The following is a 15,119-nucleotide window of genomic DNA, read 5'->3' as shown; positions in this document are numbered from 1 at the left end:
GCAGAAGGCCCTGTATAACTTGTCACTGCAGTGAGCAGAAGGAGATCTTCAGCTTGAGAGATCTCTAAAGTGTAGCTACGTTGAGTTTAAGTCTCATTCATAACAAGTCACAAGGAGAAAAAAAAAAAGAAAGTAAGAGTTAAAGCCTTTATTTTTAAACTGGTTTCCAGTTTGTGGGGAAAAAAAGATACAGTTTGGACAGAAGCCCAAATTTCAGTCTTACATGCAGTAGTCTCGTGACAATGCCATCCTTCCGGCTGGAAGCTGTTGTTTACAACTAGCCGAGCAGTTGAGCAGAAGTGGCGGTGGTGCTTCTGCAGGTGTAGGGACGGCAGCCTGCTCTCACTGAACAAGTGACTGTTACAACCCAGGCACAGCACATGAGAAGTTACCTCGACACAATACTTGCTTCTTCAGCTAGCTACACTGTAAAAGGTACTGAAGACTCCAAGAGATGCCCACAAATAGCACAATACATACCAGAACTGCATTCACTTAGACTCCAGCATAGTGGTAGAGCACAAGTCTTCAGCAGGTAACAAATATACATAACGCCTGCCGTCAAGAGCTGCGTTGGCTGATCGCTCGGAGTGATGCATGTTCCTCTATAATAAAAACCACTCGACTGGATACCCGCTGTGTCATTTTTGTTAACGCTGCGCTGCCGACTTTGTTTATGGCTCCCAGGGCGGACTTCGTCTTCCATCAACTTCTGTCTCTACGTGATACAGCACATCCGCCAGCGTGTGTTCTACCACGGCACCCCAGCCCATGTCACTCATCTGCAAAGGCAATGAAAGACGGTTAGCTCCCGTCATGAAGTACAGGCTCAGAACAAGGAGCGCCTAGCCCCCTTGTACAGCAGCATTCCATGACTGTTTCCCTCCTGAAAACATTAGTGGGGGGGGGAATTTCCAAGTGTTTCCTTAAACAAGAATTCAGCCCTCTTACTGATACAAGAGGCTAACACAGGCGAGAATGGGGACTTCATAGTCTGTCAAGAGGAACAAGACAGCATCTAGCTAAAATTTAGCCAAGTTATTTGTTAGGCTATCTGTCCTTAAATATTTTTAAATACAATCCTTTTGGCTACATTCTCCAAGTACAAAGACTGACGAGGACAGACAGAGGCTTGGTATAAATCAAATCCCACCACCACAACAAAATCTCAACCACCTTTTGCTTAAATCCTGTGAGGCCATCACAAAGTGGGGGGTGAAAAGCTTCAGGTATTACTTACTGGACGATAAGTGATATCTCTAGGTGGATACTTGAAATATGGCCCGAAGTTTATAGAAACCTGTGGAAGACACATTTGTCATTAGATCCAAAAAAACCACGCACATTTCTTTAGTCTTCAGTCCTCACCCCCTCCTAGGCCTGCACCCTGTGCAAGACCACATAAACAAACATCCTTGGCACGAGAGCGTTCGTTCAGCGGTTTGAAGAAGTTACATCACACAAGTGAACAGCAGCATTGTTCCAGAGTCGCTTCACTAAAATAATTCCCATCTTTCCTCTTCACTTGCTTGACATGCTCCCAGAGTGCCCACGCTATGCATTACTAAAACTATGATGGACTTAGGAATCATCTTTCAAAGATATGTTACTTACCGTGCAGCCTTTGTACAAAGAAATAGCAGGAAAATAAACTCCTTCAAAGATGTCTTTAAAGGCAATTCCTTGGCTGGCACCATTCTTGAAGAATATTATCTGAAAAGAAAAATGAAGAGGTTTTTTTCCATTCATGCTAACTTTCACGACCTTACTTGTGAACTACAAAGCAATCCTCAAGAGGCAGCTTAACCTACGCTCCCCTTTACCTGATGCCAGACAATTACTTAAGTGACAGCAACAACATTACAAGCAAAGGGCACAGCTGGTTCCCTAAGTTCACATTTACTGTTGCTTTAATAAAAGCATTCTTGGTTTTGATGAAGACCTAATGATCAACCTCCCTTTGTGCTAATTAAATGCAAGCAATTAATGCATACAATGAGCCAGTCTCAGCAGGCTCCCCACTCTTCCTGAGGTTCTGCATCCTCCACCTACCAACGCTTAACTTGCCTGGCTTCCGGGTGCTTGCTTTAGGCTCTTCTCTGCTTTGTCCACAAAGTCCTTCTCTTCAAAGTACAAGTAGCTTTTGAATTTGATCAAAGCCTGAAATATTAGAAAACAACCACTTCAGAAGCAAGCCAGAAAAACTGTTACCTTTAGTGACATGTTAAAGAACGGCAGACCTACAGGAGCCCTGCTCTGGGATAGGCGTGGCTGTTGTGTCAAGAGTACCCATGAAGAGTGATTCACGCATCTCAAATATTTGAGAACCAGGAGGGGAAGAGAAGATGAAATGAGATGCGGGCAATCTCGTTCAGTAGTCCATGCAGAGTCTTCCCTTGCAGAACCTCTGGGTGGTTCTGAGTATTTTGTTTTCTTGAGATCAACGCTTTGGACCTCTCCGCTATGAACCACAGTGGTACCCAGAGGTAGGATGGAAAGGATGCACTCAAAGGGGGCAGAAGTGAGGCTAGAGCAACCTGTTTTCCACTCGTCCACCTAGCCAACACTTAATCCGATAGTGAACTCCACACCTCACCTTATCTTTGTAAGTGTCAGGCAGTGATTTGGCAGTCTCAGTATCTTCTGGAAGACTGATGTAAAATCCCAGTATATCACCCTGTCCATAGCCAGATGAATAGTGTTTCCCTATCGACTGGTGAAACTTTGTTCCCTTTTTGCTGCGCCAGGAGTAACTGAACTTGTCATATCCCAGAGGCGCCTGGAGGTTCCCTGCGGAAACCAACGTTTCTTCGTGAACATACACAGTGTAGCGGGAGCACCTCTGTGTGTCCCACTTCAAGTTTTGGAACAGTAATTACATTCAGTTAACAAATACGACTGCCGTTAGTACAAACGTGTTGACTACAGCGTTAAGCAAGGCCAAGCATGCAACAGCATAAAGGATCCACCTGTACTGCAGTTCTGCAGAGTTTAGATCACCTGCAGGAGGAGTTTCCCCTTAAGAAAAGCAGTGAAGCAGGCAAGCTCAACATGACTTACCCTCCTTAGGTCTAAATTACTGGGGAAAGAAACATAGGAACCAGTTGGAATCCACTGCTAAGAAATATTTGGTGAAATTATTTACCTAATGGCTGTGACCAGCCTAATCTGGCAGCTGTGTCTGGAGGCATCTCATCCATGGATATTTCGAAGTACCACGCTCCTTTCCGCACTCCATGCGAGGCTCGTACCATTGAATAGCCCTTCTCACCGATAACAGTCAGTCTGTCATCAGAAATCTTTAACTGAGGAGCTGCGGTAGATGAGAGAAGATGATACGAGCGGTTCATTTGTGATTTCTAATGCGCAGCGATGTCAAAACACAAGTGAACATACAGAAGTGGATTTAACATTTGCACCTCTTAAAGCCATTAAGTCTGAAACTTCGATAACCGGTATCGTGAGGTTACAGAAGATGGCCCCTCATCAGAAGAGCTGGCTATACAACTTGCATAGGATTAGCAAGCTTTGTACCTCGGTCGTGCAGCGCTAGGAGGACGCGTTCATACAGGCAGGCTCTGTAGAGGTCCCCAGGAATAGGCTTTCCGGCCCAACAGTCCAGCTCCAATTTTTCTGGGTCAGGTGCGTGGGGGTCAGGCTCAGCCAAGATGTAACGATATCCATCTTTATTAAAGGGGTGTTCCAAAGGATAACCGTGGGGTGGTAAGCGCTGAGCGGAAAACAACGGGTCACTGTGAAACACAAAAACTACAGGTTGGCATCTCACGGTGGCTACGGTTCAGTCACAACTCAACCCAGGACAACCTCTTACAGAGCTGGACCTGCAGTGCTCACGGCCCGCACGCCGCTTTGCTTCCAAGAGCCTGTGCGAAATGAGCATATACTCATCTATTTCAAATAATTTCTAGCACGTGACCTATCAATAACATCACAGGGTTATGGCGTGATTCCCCATAAATCTACCAAGGGCAGAGACAGGCGGGAGGCAGCTCAAGGCATCAAGAGTAAAGCTGTCCCTCCGACTAGCACGCAACACCTCGCCATCGACTCACCTCGCTCATCACTGTGCCACGCCATCATCTTTCCTCTTACCTTCTGGTTTTCTTGGCTGTTCCCGTGGTCCCTCCGTCCTGCTGCTTGCGCTTCGCTCCCCGTCCCTTCCCACTGCCTCCTGCAGCAATTCCCCCTTAACACAGAAACCACGGCATATTAAGCAGCTGATGATCAGAGAGAGCCCGTGAGCGTGGAATCTCCACAAACAGAAAGGGGCAGAAGCAGCCAAATTAAAATCAGTTTGTGAGCTCGGGTACCTTCTTCCACAGTTATATGTGAAACAGACTTTATTGGAAGCGAGCGTAGCAAAATCCAGAACTTTTATGTAGCTTCTAGCCAACCTTCAAAATGTCTAAATTTCGAGTGGGAGCCAAGTGAGATTTACCAACAAAATGAGCTCAATTCAAGCTTTTAAAGGTGGGAATTAAGAATCTTTTCTGTCATCAAAAGATCTACAGACAGCAGCATTGGGATCCACTTCAAAAGCATTGTTATTTGCTTGCATGGAGATTCCAGTCACAGTTCAAATTTAATTCTGCAAAAGTAGCAGAAAACCCAGTCTACAACACACGCTATCTGATTTTAAGCAAAGTCACCATCCCAGTGACACACTGTGCTGGAGAAACACTCTGACACCAATAAGCAATAAGCACTTAACATGAAATTTCCATCTATAAAATAAAATACATCTAAGTTGAGAAAAAATGAAAAGCAATAGAGGTGTTTCTCTTCAGTATTACCAAAATCAGTACTACGATTGAACAGCGTATCATTTCGTATTACAGCACCCAATTTTGACTCTTAAATAAAACTATAGTATAGGAAAAGCTACACGTCAAATGTAATCAAACTAGTATCAGTGTAACAGTTTAATACACTAAATTGTATAAGCATTTTATTATTACACTATATCAAAAAAGGTCACTGTTTATTTACAAGGAAAACTAGAATTTTTATGTACTGTAGATAAACACCTTTGCGAACCGCATACTGTGTCATAACTAAAAATATAGTGAGCTTTTAAATTATCAGCATTCCCCTTACGGTGCAAGGGATTCAAACCATTGAAGGAATACCATATTCTGCACAAACATGACATGATCTCAACGGCACTTGCTGGTTTTAGTGCAGATAAACACTTAGGCTCTCCAGTTTGTCATCACTTATCCGCCTAAACAATCACAGTATCATACCAGCTCGCAGATTCAGACCACTTACTTAGGCATTAAGATTTAAAACTACAACAAGATCAGGTCAAATCATACAAAGCAAAAATAAACGTAAGTGAAAATTAAACTTTAAACCAGTCAAGTGGAGCAGAATATGATAATTAAAAGCTTCTAACTGCTAAAGATTAAAAAGTGAAATTGTTGTTTTGTATTAAAGTATTATTGCAATCACATCAGGGCACGCTTTTGATTTTTAATTGACTTTAGCTTCTAAGATAACTGAGCAAAAAAGCTTTGCAAACAATAATACTTAAGTTTTAGAAGCTGAAAGGTAAATATTCACCTCCCAAAGAGGCTCCACCTGTAAGAACAGAAGTGGCACCACATATTTGTCAGTCTTCCAGGAATTAAATAAAAAACAACCAGTGCATGAAATGGAGACAACGCAGCTTTAGATACCTATAACCCTGTTTTAAAAAGCCCAAAACACCTCCTGTTAGGTACTACTTGAATGTGTTTAATACAGAACAGTATAGCCTTGCACACAAAGAAATCTCATCGGCAGTTAATAATATCCCTACAGTAAGGTTACTGTAAGTAATCTCAGCGAGCCAGGCGAAGTTGTTAGCACAGCTGTCACTCCACGAAAAGGAACAACAGTAAAATGCAAGCAGTAATTATAAGGAATAATATATACTTTCCCCAACTACTTTCAAACCTCAGAGTGAGGGAAACAGGAAATCCGAATACTACAAGTAGGTAAATTAAAATCATTATGGAAAAAAACCTGACTTCTTGAAAAAAACCTTGCTTCTTGCAAGCATCTTGATTTAGCTGGCCGCCATGAAGAAAAAAGTTGAACCTTCACAAGAAGGTAAAGTTAATCTATCTCTACAGAAAGGCATGGTAAGACTAGCTGAACATGGTTTGAACATAATAAGCATAACCTCCGTTCACACGACAGGTTTAACTGCAGCTTCTCAACTGACGTAACTGCACAGATGCCCAGCTATAGGACTGGAAAATACAGCTTAGTCCCAAATAGTCAACGACCGCCTGATTAAAGAACTTGCCATTTAAGTTTCCGCTTGTGGATACAGCATTGTTCTGTTTCTGGTTATCATAGGCAGGACCAATATTGGCAAGATCCTGAAAGAGATGAAAAAAATCTGATGTATAGACTCGGTCAAACACCACTCAAAGCCTGAACACGGCACTTCCAGGTGCTGGAGTACTCCAGCACAGCTCACAGCGTGACTGGGCTAAGTTTTGCTCATTTGACTGAGTATAGGCCACCAGCAAAAAGCAGCCCCCCTTCCTCCCAACTCCCCACGGCAGTTTCCTTCCACCTCTAATTACATACTTGGTCTAGAAGTCCAAACTTGGGGTAATCTTCTTCTGGGTCTTTACTCCCTGGGTCCGGATGCTCTTTCACCAAGAACACATCTCTTTCTTTACACTAAAATAGAGGAGGAGTTTAAGTTACACAGGGTAAGATCGTATCGAGTTCATTAACAAGTGTTTAAATCACAGTATTTACTATTAATATGCAGTATGCATATCAAGTACATGAGGCATTAGAATCTTCACCATTTAGCTCTAAGTCCAGACCTCAGCAAACACAAGTGTCAGACAACTGTACCATTCGCAGAAAATCCTCCACAAATTTAACTCCAAATATTTACCATAGTTTTGACAATATTATTAGGCCAAGTCATTTTCCCAGGTCTCTGTCGTGTTGTCATACACTCCCAATATTTATCAATAAATGGGATAATATCCTGTAAAAAAAATGAAATAAACCTGAGTCTTAACAGTGTGGGTCTGAGTCTCGCTGCCAATGTTTGTTTGAACTTGCTCTTCACTGAAATCATAGCTTACGTAAATCCGCAATGATTTTTATAACAGCCATACCTTATCTTTTGAGAACATAGTTTTCGGGTGCTCATCTTGTGTCCTCGACTGCCACGTTAAGTTGGCCAGAGCACTAAGGCACATTTCCTTGAGATCTTAAAAACAAAAATATACCAGAGCTAGAATTACACTTCACGGGGAAGATCAAACATACACCCACGTACACAGCGATTGCTAAGCACACAGCATCCACGGTATCTTGAGTAAGAGTAAAACCCTCAAGTTCTGTCCTAACTCAGCAGCCCTCACTAAACACAAGATTTTCACCACTTTAAAAAGTTAGTAGCGAAACAGGAAAACATTTTTAGAAAAAGCCGCACATGCTTGTTGCTAATATGGGATTTTTTGGTCATTTTTGAAGAGTTTCAGCAGAACCCTCCCACCGACTTTAGATAAAATGAAGCCTCTAGGATTGCCTTGCACGAAATTTCAACGAACAAACTTTTACGCTTACTTGCTTGTTTTCTTAAGAAATACGTGTTCCCACTGTGATGGCAAACATTGCAATGGAAACTGTAGTTGGTCATGAAAGGCAGACATGATCTGGAAAAGAGCACGCTGATTTGTAAATTCTGGTGTACACCGGACTTACCATCTCAGGTTACGAAATTAATTATTCTTTACTACATCAGGTTAAGAAATTAATTATTCCAGGTTAACAGATTAATTATTCTCTCTCTCTCAAAAAACAAACATCTAACAGGTTCAATGATATTTTCCTCAAATTAGGTTTATCACGGGCATCAAGAAAAGCCACAAAGCTCTTGAGAAAAACATAAGCAAGCTAAGTGTCATCTTGTTTTAGAGAAGTTCTGAAATTCATTCAGCAAAATAAGAGACAACGACCGAGAAGCTCTGGACAAGGAGCTCCACCTGAGTCAATTAATTTTAATTGGAAGTCTAGAGTACTTTTTAGGGACAAAATACAACCAAAAACGTTACGTTTTTAATAAGCCCAAGGTCACTCCCACGTAAGTTCTCAAAAGAAAGCTGAATTTACTTTTCACTTAGAGAGATATTATTTTTTGTTCACGCCAATTGAAAGTGTCTGTTGAAGCCCCCTCTGCTTTTCAAATAACATTTGCAGGCCTCTATGGCACTAAGTCCGAGCGTGGCTCTGACAGTCCTGAGGTCTGGACAAAGATTTTTTAAAAGCTGAAGTGTACAAACATAAACACTTCCTGCTGTGCTGGGGAAAGCTTTTGTTATGTAAATAACACACCGGTTTCCCAGTGTCCAAGGACCTGGACAGGGTCCCGGTCCTTGGGAATTTACACTCTAAATAATTCCACTTTTGCTAACCAAAGTTTCATTAAGCACAGCTTACGTACGTGGTATCAATGCCAAACGTGTCTGCTGTGAACCACTTTGTACAAATTCCACACTGCAGCTCTATCTCTCCAAGCTGCCGTCCGTTCTCTTCATCCACTGAGCCTGCCTGAGCATCCAAGACTTCGGAGTTGTCCCCGCCAGCTTCCTACAACCAGAGCAGATCAGCAAACTTGGTCTGGCTTAAAGATTGACTGAATCAGACAGGAAAGAAGGTTTGTGCAGTAACCTGTCAAGACAGGAGAATTTAGAGGGAATACATTTTTTTTTCCCCTAATACACAGCCATGCTGTGAGTGAGCTGGAACTATTTTGTAGATTCAGTTAGAACTAGTCAGATGGGTGAGGATTTAATTTCCAAAAAAATTCTTTAAAGAACTAAAACTGGAGCTAGCAGGATGGAAAGTCCTTCTCATCTGAACCACAGGAACATGTTCAAATTTTGTTTTTTGAGTAACTGTCTTCTCACCTTCTATGTGTTTGTCTTAACCCTGACTTTGTAATTTTGGAAAACTGAGGATGCTTATTAGTCCTAACATGTCAGGCATTCCCACACATCTATTTGCTAAATAAAAACATTTTGCCTTCTGAAATAAAATTCTACACTTGCCCTTTTTCTACACCATGTACAACCCGTGGCTATCTTACACCTTTGCATCTCCCGTCATCTGTGCTAGACACTAGATTGCTACCAAATAAGAATCCTTTGGGAAAACGTGCTGGTGGTGAGGGGAAAAAAAAAATGAATGGGAGAAAGGAGAGGGCTAGCAGTCTGGTGAACACGGCCATCCCAAGGACAAGCCTCAACCTCAGCCTGCAACGACCCACGAGAGGGAAGGACAATTTCCAAGTCCAGGATCCCTAGCTCTCGCAGACCCGCACCACGAGGGCTGCTCTGCTGCAGGGACAAGCACATTGTGGTGTCCGGCAGCAAGGGCAGCCAGGCAGCGTCCTCGCCAAGAGCCTGCACGCTCAGCTTTGGGCACTCTCACGTTCTCCACCTGCCCCAGCTCCGCAGAACTCACCCCCGAGGACTGGGCCCCTCCCAGCGAGCCCTGGCTGCCCCCAGCCACCTACCAAGGGGTCCTTTCCGTTGGCGGACTCTGTCTCCAGAGCTGCGGTGACATCGACCAGGGCGGCATCCCCCCTGCGAGAGCAGACAGCAGTTCCTGAGAGGGGTCCCCACCTCGGCCCTGGCGGAAACCGTGGCGGGGCACAGCCCGGCCCCAGGGCCGGGCCCGGCCTGGGGCAGCCTGGTCTGGCCTGGGGCCGCCTGGCCCCGGCGCGGACTGGGCCCTCCCGGGCAGCACGGGCCGCGGACGCTGGGCACCCCCAGCGTCTCTAGGGCAGAAGGGCCGCCCGGAACCCCATGGCTTCCCGGGATCGGGGACCCCCCCCCGGCACCCTCACGGTTTCCGGGGTAACGGGGGAGAGGCCCCATAACTCCCACGGGTCCCAGGGCTGGGGGGTTCGAGGCGGGAACTTGGGCCTGCGCCGGCGGGCCGGGCCCGCGGGCAGGGAGAGCCATACCCGGTCTCGGCGTCGGTAGCGCCCGGTTCGGGAGGGGCCGGAGGCTCCGCGGCGGGAGGGTCCGGGGCGGGCTCCGCGCCCTCGGGCGCAGGAGCAACAATCCCGGCCCCGGCCACCGCTGGCGCCGCCGCCATCTTCCCCCGCCGCCCCGCTCTCGCGAGAAGACGCCGCACGCCGCTCTCGCGAGACTCCCCGCTTTAAAGGGCGATGGCCCCTGGTGGGCCCCACCGCGGGCGGCGGAGCGGCGCCATCTGCCGGCGGCCGCCGGGAAGGACACGGCGGAGTGGGGGAGCCGTGACGTCACCCTGCTCGGCCGTGACGTCACCCGGCCAAAGCCTGGGAGCTAGGTGCGGGGCTGACCTGGGGGCAATACACCCCGCGTCAGCGCAGGTCCCCGCCGGCAGCAGGTCCCCGGCCCCCCGTGCCCAGCAGGGTGGGGGGAGGCCGCCGGCAGCGCCCGTGGGCTCCTCTGGGACAGCGGCCCCACGCCGCGGGGTCCCGCGTGAAGACTGAGCTCGTCCTTGGCAAGGAGGAGCGTCGCCTCGCTTGCCACCGCTCTGCGAAGCCCTCTCGCCGGGAGGGCCGGGGGCAGGGACCCCCCCGCTCGGCTCCTCGCCCCGCCGGGGCCGGGCACGGCTGCGCCGGGCACGAACCGCAGCCGCGTGTCCCCACGGCCGCTCCCGCTGGCTCTGCAGCAGGAAAGGCTCACGGCAGGAGGGCTCCCCGCCGCCTCCCTCCGCCTGGCCCAGCAGCACCCCTGCCCCAGCCGCATCGGGTCCCCCCGAGGCTGGTCCTTGGGCAAGGCCCCCCCCAGGGTGGCCCACCCAAGGCGACGGCTGGCATCCCCCCCGCACCCAGCGGGACGAGCCCCGTTGTCCCGCCCTGCCCCCTGTGCCCTCAGCGGGGAGGGGCGGTGGGGGCTCAGCACCGTCTCCCCGGTCCTGCTCCGGACGGCGCCGGGAGAAGGGGAAACCAAGGAGGGGCAGAGCCCCTGCCTGGCCGGGGCCGGGGGGTGACAGGGACGGTGGCCACGAGTGCCCCAGGTCCTTCTGCAAGGAGCAGGACAGGGTTGCTGGGGAGGGCGCTGGGGCCACCCGTCCCCAGGGGTCCCAGGTGCCGGGCGGTGCAGGGTGCTGGGGACAGCAGTGTCCCCGCACAGCGAGGGGGTGGCAGGGCAGGGCCGGAGAGGGCTGGTGGTGGGGACAAGCCCGGGAGGGATGGATGGAGAGAGGGACGGGGAGGAGGAGAAGAGATGGGGAGATGGAGATATGGGGAGACGGAGGGATGGGGCAGGGATGGATAGGGCTGGAGGCAGGGAGGGAAGGACGGGGAGAGGGAGGGAGGGAGGGAGAAAGGGAGGGACGGGGGAGATGGAAATGGGGAGGGATGGCGGGGGGCAGATGGGGGGTGGAGGGGAGGGAGGATGGAGATAGGGACGGAGGGAGGGAGGGAGGGAGGGAGCCGGGGACGGAGGGATGGGAAGAGGGACGGGGGAAAGGGGGGGGGGGGGCTGCCGGGGAGGGGGCTGCCGGGGAGGGGGCCGGGGCCGCCCGGGGCGGTGCTCGGGGCCGCTGTACAAATAGGGCGGCTGCGGGCGGCCCCTGCAGCCATGCCGGCCCCGCTGCGCTCCGCGCCCGCGCTGGTGCTCTGCGCCCTCGCCCTGCTCCGCCTGGGCTGCGCACCCACCCGCGCCCCCACCCGCGCACCCACCCGCGCCCCGGCCCGCGCCCCGCCGCGCTGCCCCCCGCTGATGCTGCAGCTGCTCCGCGCACCCCCCGCCCCGCTCCGCGCCGCCGCCGCCGCTGCCCTCAGCCTCTCCCCGCACGGTGAGTGGGGCCGCAGCCCCGGGCATCCCTGTCCTGGGACCCGCACTGTCCTCGGGACCGGCACCGTCTCCGGGCATCCCTGTCCTGGGACCGGCACCGTCCCCGGGCATCCCTGTCCTGGGACCCGCACTGTCCCCGGGCATCCCTGTCCTGGGACCGGCACCGTCCCCGGGACCGGCACCGTCCCCGAGCATCCCTGTCCTGGGACCGGCACCGTCCCCGGGCATCCCTGTCCTGGGACCCGCACTGTCCCTGGGACCCGCACTGTCCCCAAGCATCCCTCTCCCCGGGACCGGCACTGTTGCTGGCTCTCGGGGCTCGGGGTGGATCTGGCTGCTTTCCCCCGACCCGCGGGCTCCCGCGGCAGGGACCGTGCCCCGGCAGCACGGGAGGGCACCGACCCCTCCGGCGCTGGCACTCCCTGGCAAAGCCGGCAGTCCCCTCACCGTGCCCCTTGGGTTTCAGGCTCCCTGCAGAACGGCTCCCGCTGGGCGCTCTCCTTCGACATGTCCTCCCTCGCCAGCAGCCAGGAGGTCAACCTGGCCGAGCTCCGCGTCCGCCTGCCCGGCCTCTCCCCAGCCCGCAACGTCTCCCTGGACATCTACCACAGCCGGCGGCGGAGGTGCCGGGGCGGCGGGACCTGCGCCCACCAGCTCTTCCTGGGCACCGTGGCTGGCAGCCCCTCTTCCACCCAGGCCTCCTGGAAAGTCTTTGAGGTCACCAGCCTGCTCCGGTCCTGGCTCCACCAAGCCGTGGCCCCTGGGCACCACGGTCCTACGGGAAGGGAGCGGTGGGAGGCGAGTGGGTCGGCCACCCCGGCCACCGCCATGACGCACTCGCCCACCTCAAGCAACGCTGGCCACGGGGAGCCAGCCCTGCCCCAAGACGTGGCAGACGGAGTCCTGCTGCTCGTCTTCTCCAGGGACAAGTCTCCGGGAGATCACAGCCTCATCAGGACAGCAGAAACTTCCAAGCACGTCATGCATGACAGCGGCTCCCAGGGCGTGGGGACCCGCCGGCATCGCAGGAACAAGAAGGAGAAGCAAAGGATCAAAGTGAGCGACGCTGCCGCTGCCGTCCCGGGGGAGGAGGGCAGGTCCTTGTGCAGGAGGGTGGACATGATGGTGGATTTCGAGCAGACCGGCTGGGGCAGCTGGATCGTCTATCCCAAAAAGTACAACGCCTACCGGTGCGAAGGGCAGTGTCCGTCACCCGTCGATGAGACCTTCAAGCCCACCAACCACGCCTACATACAGGTAAGAGGGGGTTGCTGCCTCCGCTCCCCCCGCACACCCCTAGCCCCACCGGCCCGTGGCAGGGGGTGACGCTTTGCCCTTCCCGTGTCTCCCCACAGAGTTTGCTGCAGCTCTACAAGCCCAACCAGGTGCCCTGCCCCGCCTGCTCCCCGGTCAGGATGAGTCCCCTCTCCATGCTCTACTACGAGAAGGGTGAAATCGTCGTCCGCCACCACGAGGACATGATCATCGAGGAGTGCGGCTGCAACTGAGGCCAGCTCGTCCCCTGCCGGGAAGGGGCACATCTCTGCCCAGAAAGTGGCCCCGAGGACTGGCACCCAACCCACGACCAACGCGCAGACCGGGGCATCACTGAGCCCCCGCCACCTCCGAATCCTGCGTGCCCATGGGTTGGCAAAGCTCTGGCTGTGCCAGGGGAGAAGGAGTGGGGTGCCTGGGTGTTAGTGGCTCTGCAGCACTGCGTGGCCGCAGTGCATGGACAGATCCAGGCCACGTGCAGGAAAGGCCATCAGACACCTCGCTGCAGCACCGAGGTGGTGGATGCCCGACGGCCGCATTTGGCCAGGAGCCACCGTGCTGGCAGCCGGCGTATGCCGGGGCAGCCGAGGGCCGGTGCTGCTCCACAGAGGCAGGAGCCGGGGCGCAGGGCTGGAGCCGCAGCAGCATCGTTCCCTGCCACGACACGCTGCCCACGGCGACGCTCCTTTTGCCCACGATGGGTATCACCGGTAGCTACGGGCTCTCAGCAGGACACTGCCGCGCCGGTGACCGCCCACACCGACCATCTGCACCGCCGGGATTTTCAGTCTCCCCCGGGGTTTAGGCATTTCTCTTAAGACTTCTATTATATTTCTATTAAAACTCTATCAGATTTCTATTACAATTAAGCCAAGTTAATGTGTTACCCCAGCGTCCAGAGCCCCCATGGGCAGCGCCACGTGAGCAGCAGCAGGCAGGGGTTCATCTCAGCCGGCTCCTGCCCTGCCCTGAGCTGCGGGGCTGAGCGTGGCCCCGGGAGGAGCTGGCTGGCAGCAGGCGGGGAGGCAGCGACCTCCATCCCATAACACTCCTCGCCCAGGACTACGCAGGGAACGATGCAAAAGACCTGGGGCTCCCGCATCCCTCTCCAAAGCCTCATCCGTTCACCAAGAGCCAGAGGGGGTTTGCACAGGCAACTGAGGTGCCCCTGGAAATAAGTCAGCCCCGAGGTCCATCTCGGTGGGTCTGAGCCCCCCCAGCCCTCCTACCTGCCCTGAACATCTCGGCTCCTGGGCTGCTTTCCTCTGTAAAACCATGGCTTTGCTCAAAGCTTCTCCACCGCTCGCTGGATGGGGCTCGTGGCTGTATAATTAATCAATAAATTATATATATTAAACCTGCCTGGTAGATTCTGCTGATTTCCACAGCCCTTTTGTGCTGTTGAATAGTCTCTTGGCACAATTCCCTCCAGCTCTTGGTGCATCTGCTGCACCCAGAGGCTCTCCTTGCCACAGGATCTGGCTGCAGCCTGCCCTGAGCTCCGTTACCGCCCGGCGTTGCCTGTTTTGCCATATGGCTTGCCGGCAAAACCAGCAACACCAGGCAGTAACACCCAGAGCGGGTGGGCTGCTACCGTAACTTGCTAGAGCAAGGGGGTCCCCTCGAATGGTGCAAAAGATGCTCAACAGCTCCGTGAATGGGAAAGTTGGCGTGAGACAGTGAAGAAGCTCTTCCCTCCGTGATGGGGGGTTGCTCGAGAGCACGTGGGGAAGCACCTGCAGGCGCTGAAGAGGGGGGCTAAGGGGATTTTCCACCTTTATTTACCCCTCGGAGATAAGGGGAAGGGCTATATTCTCTAATAGCAAGGGTTTTAAGCCATGCCCAGCAGCTGGTGCAGGCAGCTCTCCTTTTGGGTTACCAACCCGAAGGGGCGATGGGGCTGGCAGCCGGCGCAGGAGGGCTCCAGCCCCAGGCGATGCCCGGGGTCTCGGGGATGACCACGTCCCCCGTGTGCCAGCCCTGAGGGGACGCTCCTCCTGGGGT

At 52.6% G+C, this 15,119-nt stretch overlaps 2 protein-coding genes across 2 annotated transcripts; one reads left to right on the top strand and one right to left on the bottom strand.

Annotated features, from left to right (window-relative positions):
- Positions 1–133: 133 nt before the first annotated feature.
- On the bottom strand, positions 134–10,181 carry ASH2L (ASH2 like, histone lysine methyltransferase complex subunit). The gene is made up of 16 exons (XM_075523816.1): positions 10,016–10,181; positions 9,563–9,632; positions 8,489–8,634; positions 7,612–7,700; positions 7,158–7,252; positions 6,929–7,024; positions 6,607–6,702; positions 6,317–6,392; positions 4,114–4,207; positions 3,535–3,752; positions 3,146–3,313; positions 2,597–2,790; positions 2,068–2,160; positions 1,615–1,713; positions 1,241–1,300; positions 134–782 (listed from the first exon to the last, which is right to left on the bottom strand). The coding sequence occupies exons 1-16, from the start codon at positions 10,147–10,149 to the stop codon at positions 675–677; spliced, it is 1,836 nt and encodes a 611-aa protein (XP_075379931.1). The 5' UTR covers positions 10,150–10,181; the 3' UTR covers positions 134–674.
- Positions 10,182–11,597: 1,416 nt separating this feature from the next.
- Positions 11,598–13,739, top strand: NODAL (nodal growth differentiation factor). Its single transcript, XM_075523510.1, has 3 exons — positions 11,598–11,841; positions 12,307–13,097; positions 13,196–13,739. Exons 1-3 carry the CDS (start codon positions 11,625–11,627, stop codon positions 13,346–13,348), a joined length of 1,161 nt encoding a protein of 386 aa, XP_075379625.1. The 5' UTR covers positions 11,598–11,624; the 3' UTR covers positions 13,349–13,739.
- The last annotated feature ends 1,380 nt before the right edge of the window (positions 13,740–15,119 follow it).

Source organism: Mycteria americana, chromosome 23 (genome assembly GCF_035582795.1).
Source record: "Mycteria americana isolate JAX WOST 10 ecotype Jacksonville Zoo and Gardens chromosome 23, USCA_MyAme_1.0, whole genome shotgun sequence".
NCBI lineage: Eukaryota > Metazoa > Chordata > Aves > Ciconiiformes > Ciconiidae > Mycteria > Mycteria americana.
Note: the sequence above shows the minus strand (reverse complement) of the source record. Positions and strands in the feature narration are given on the sequence as shown.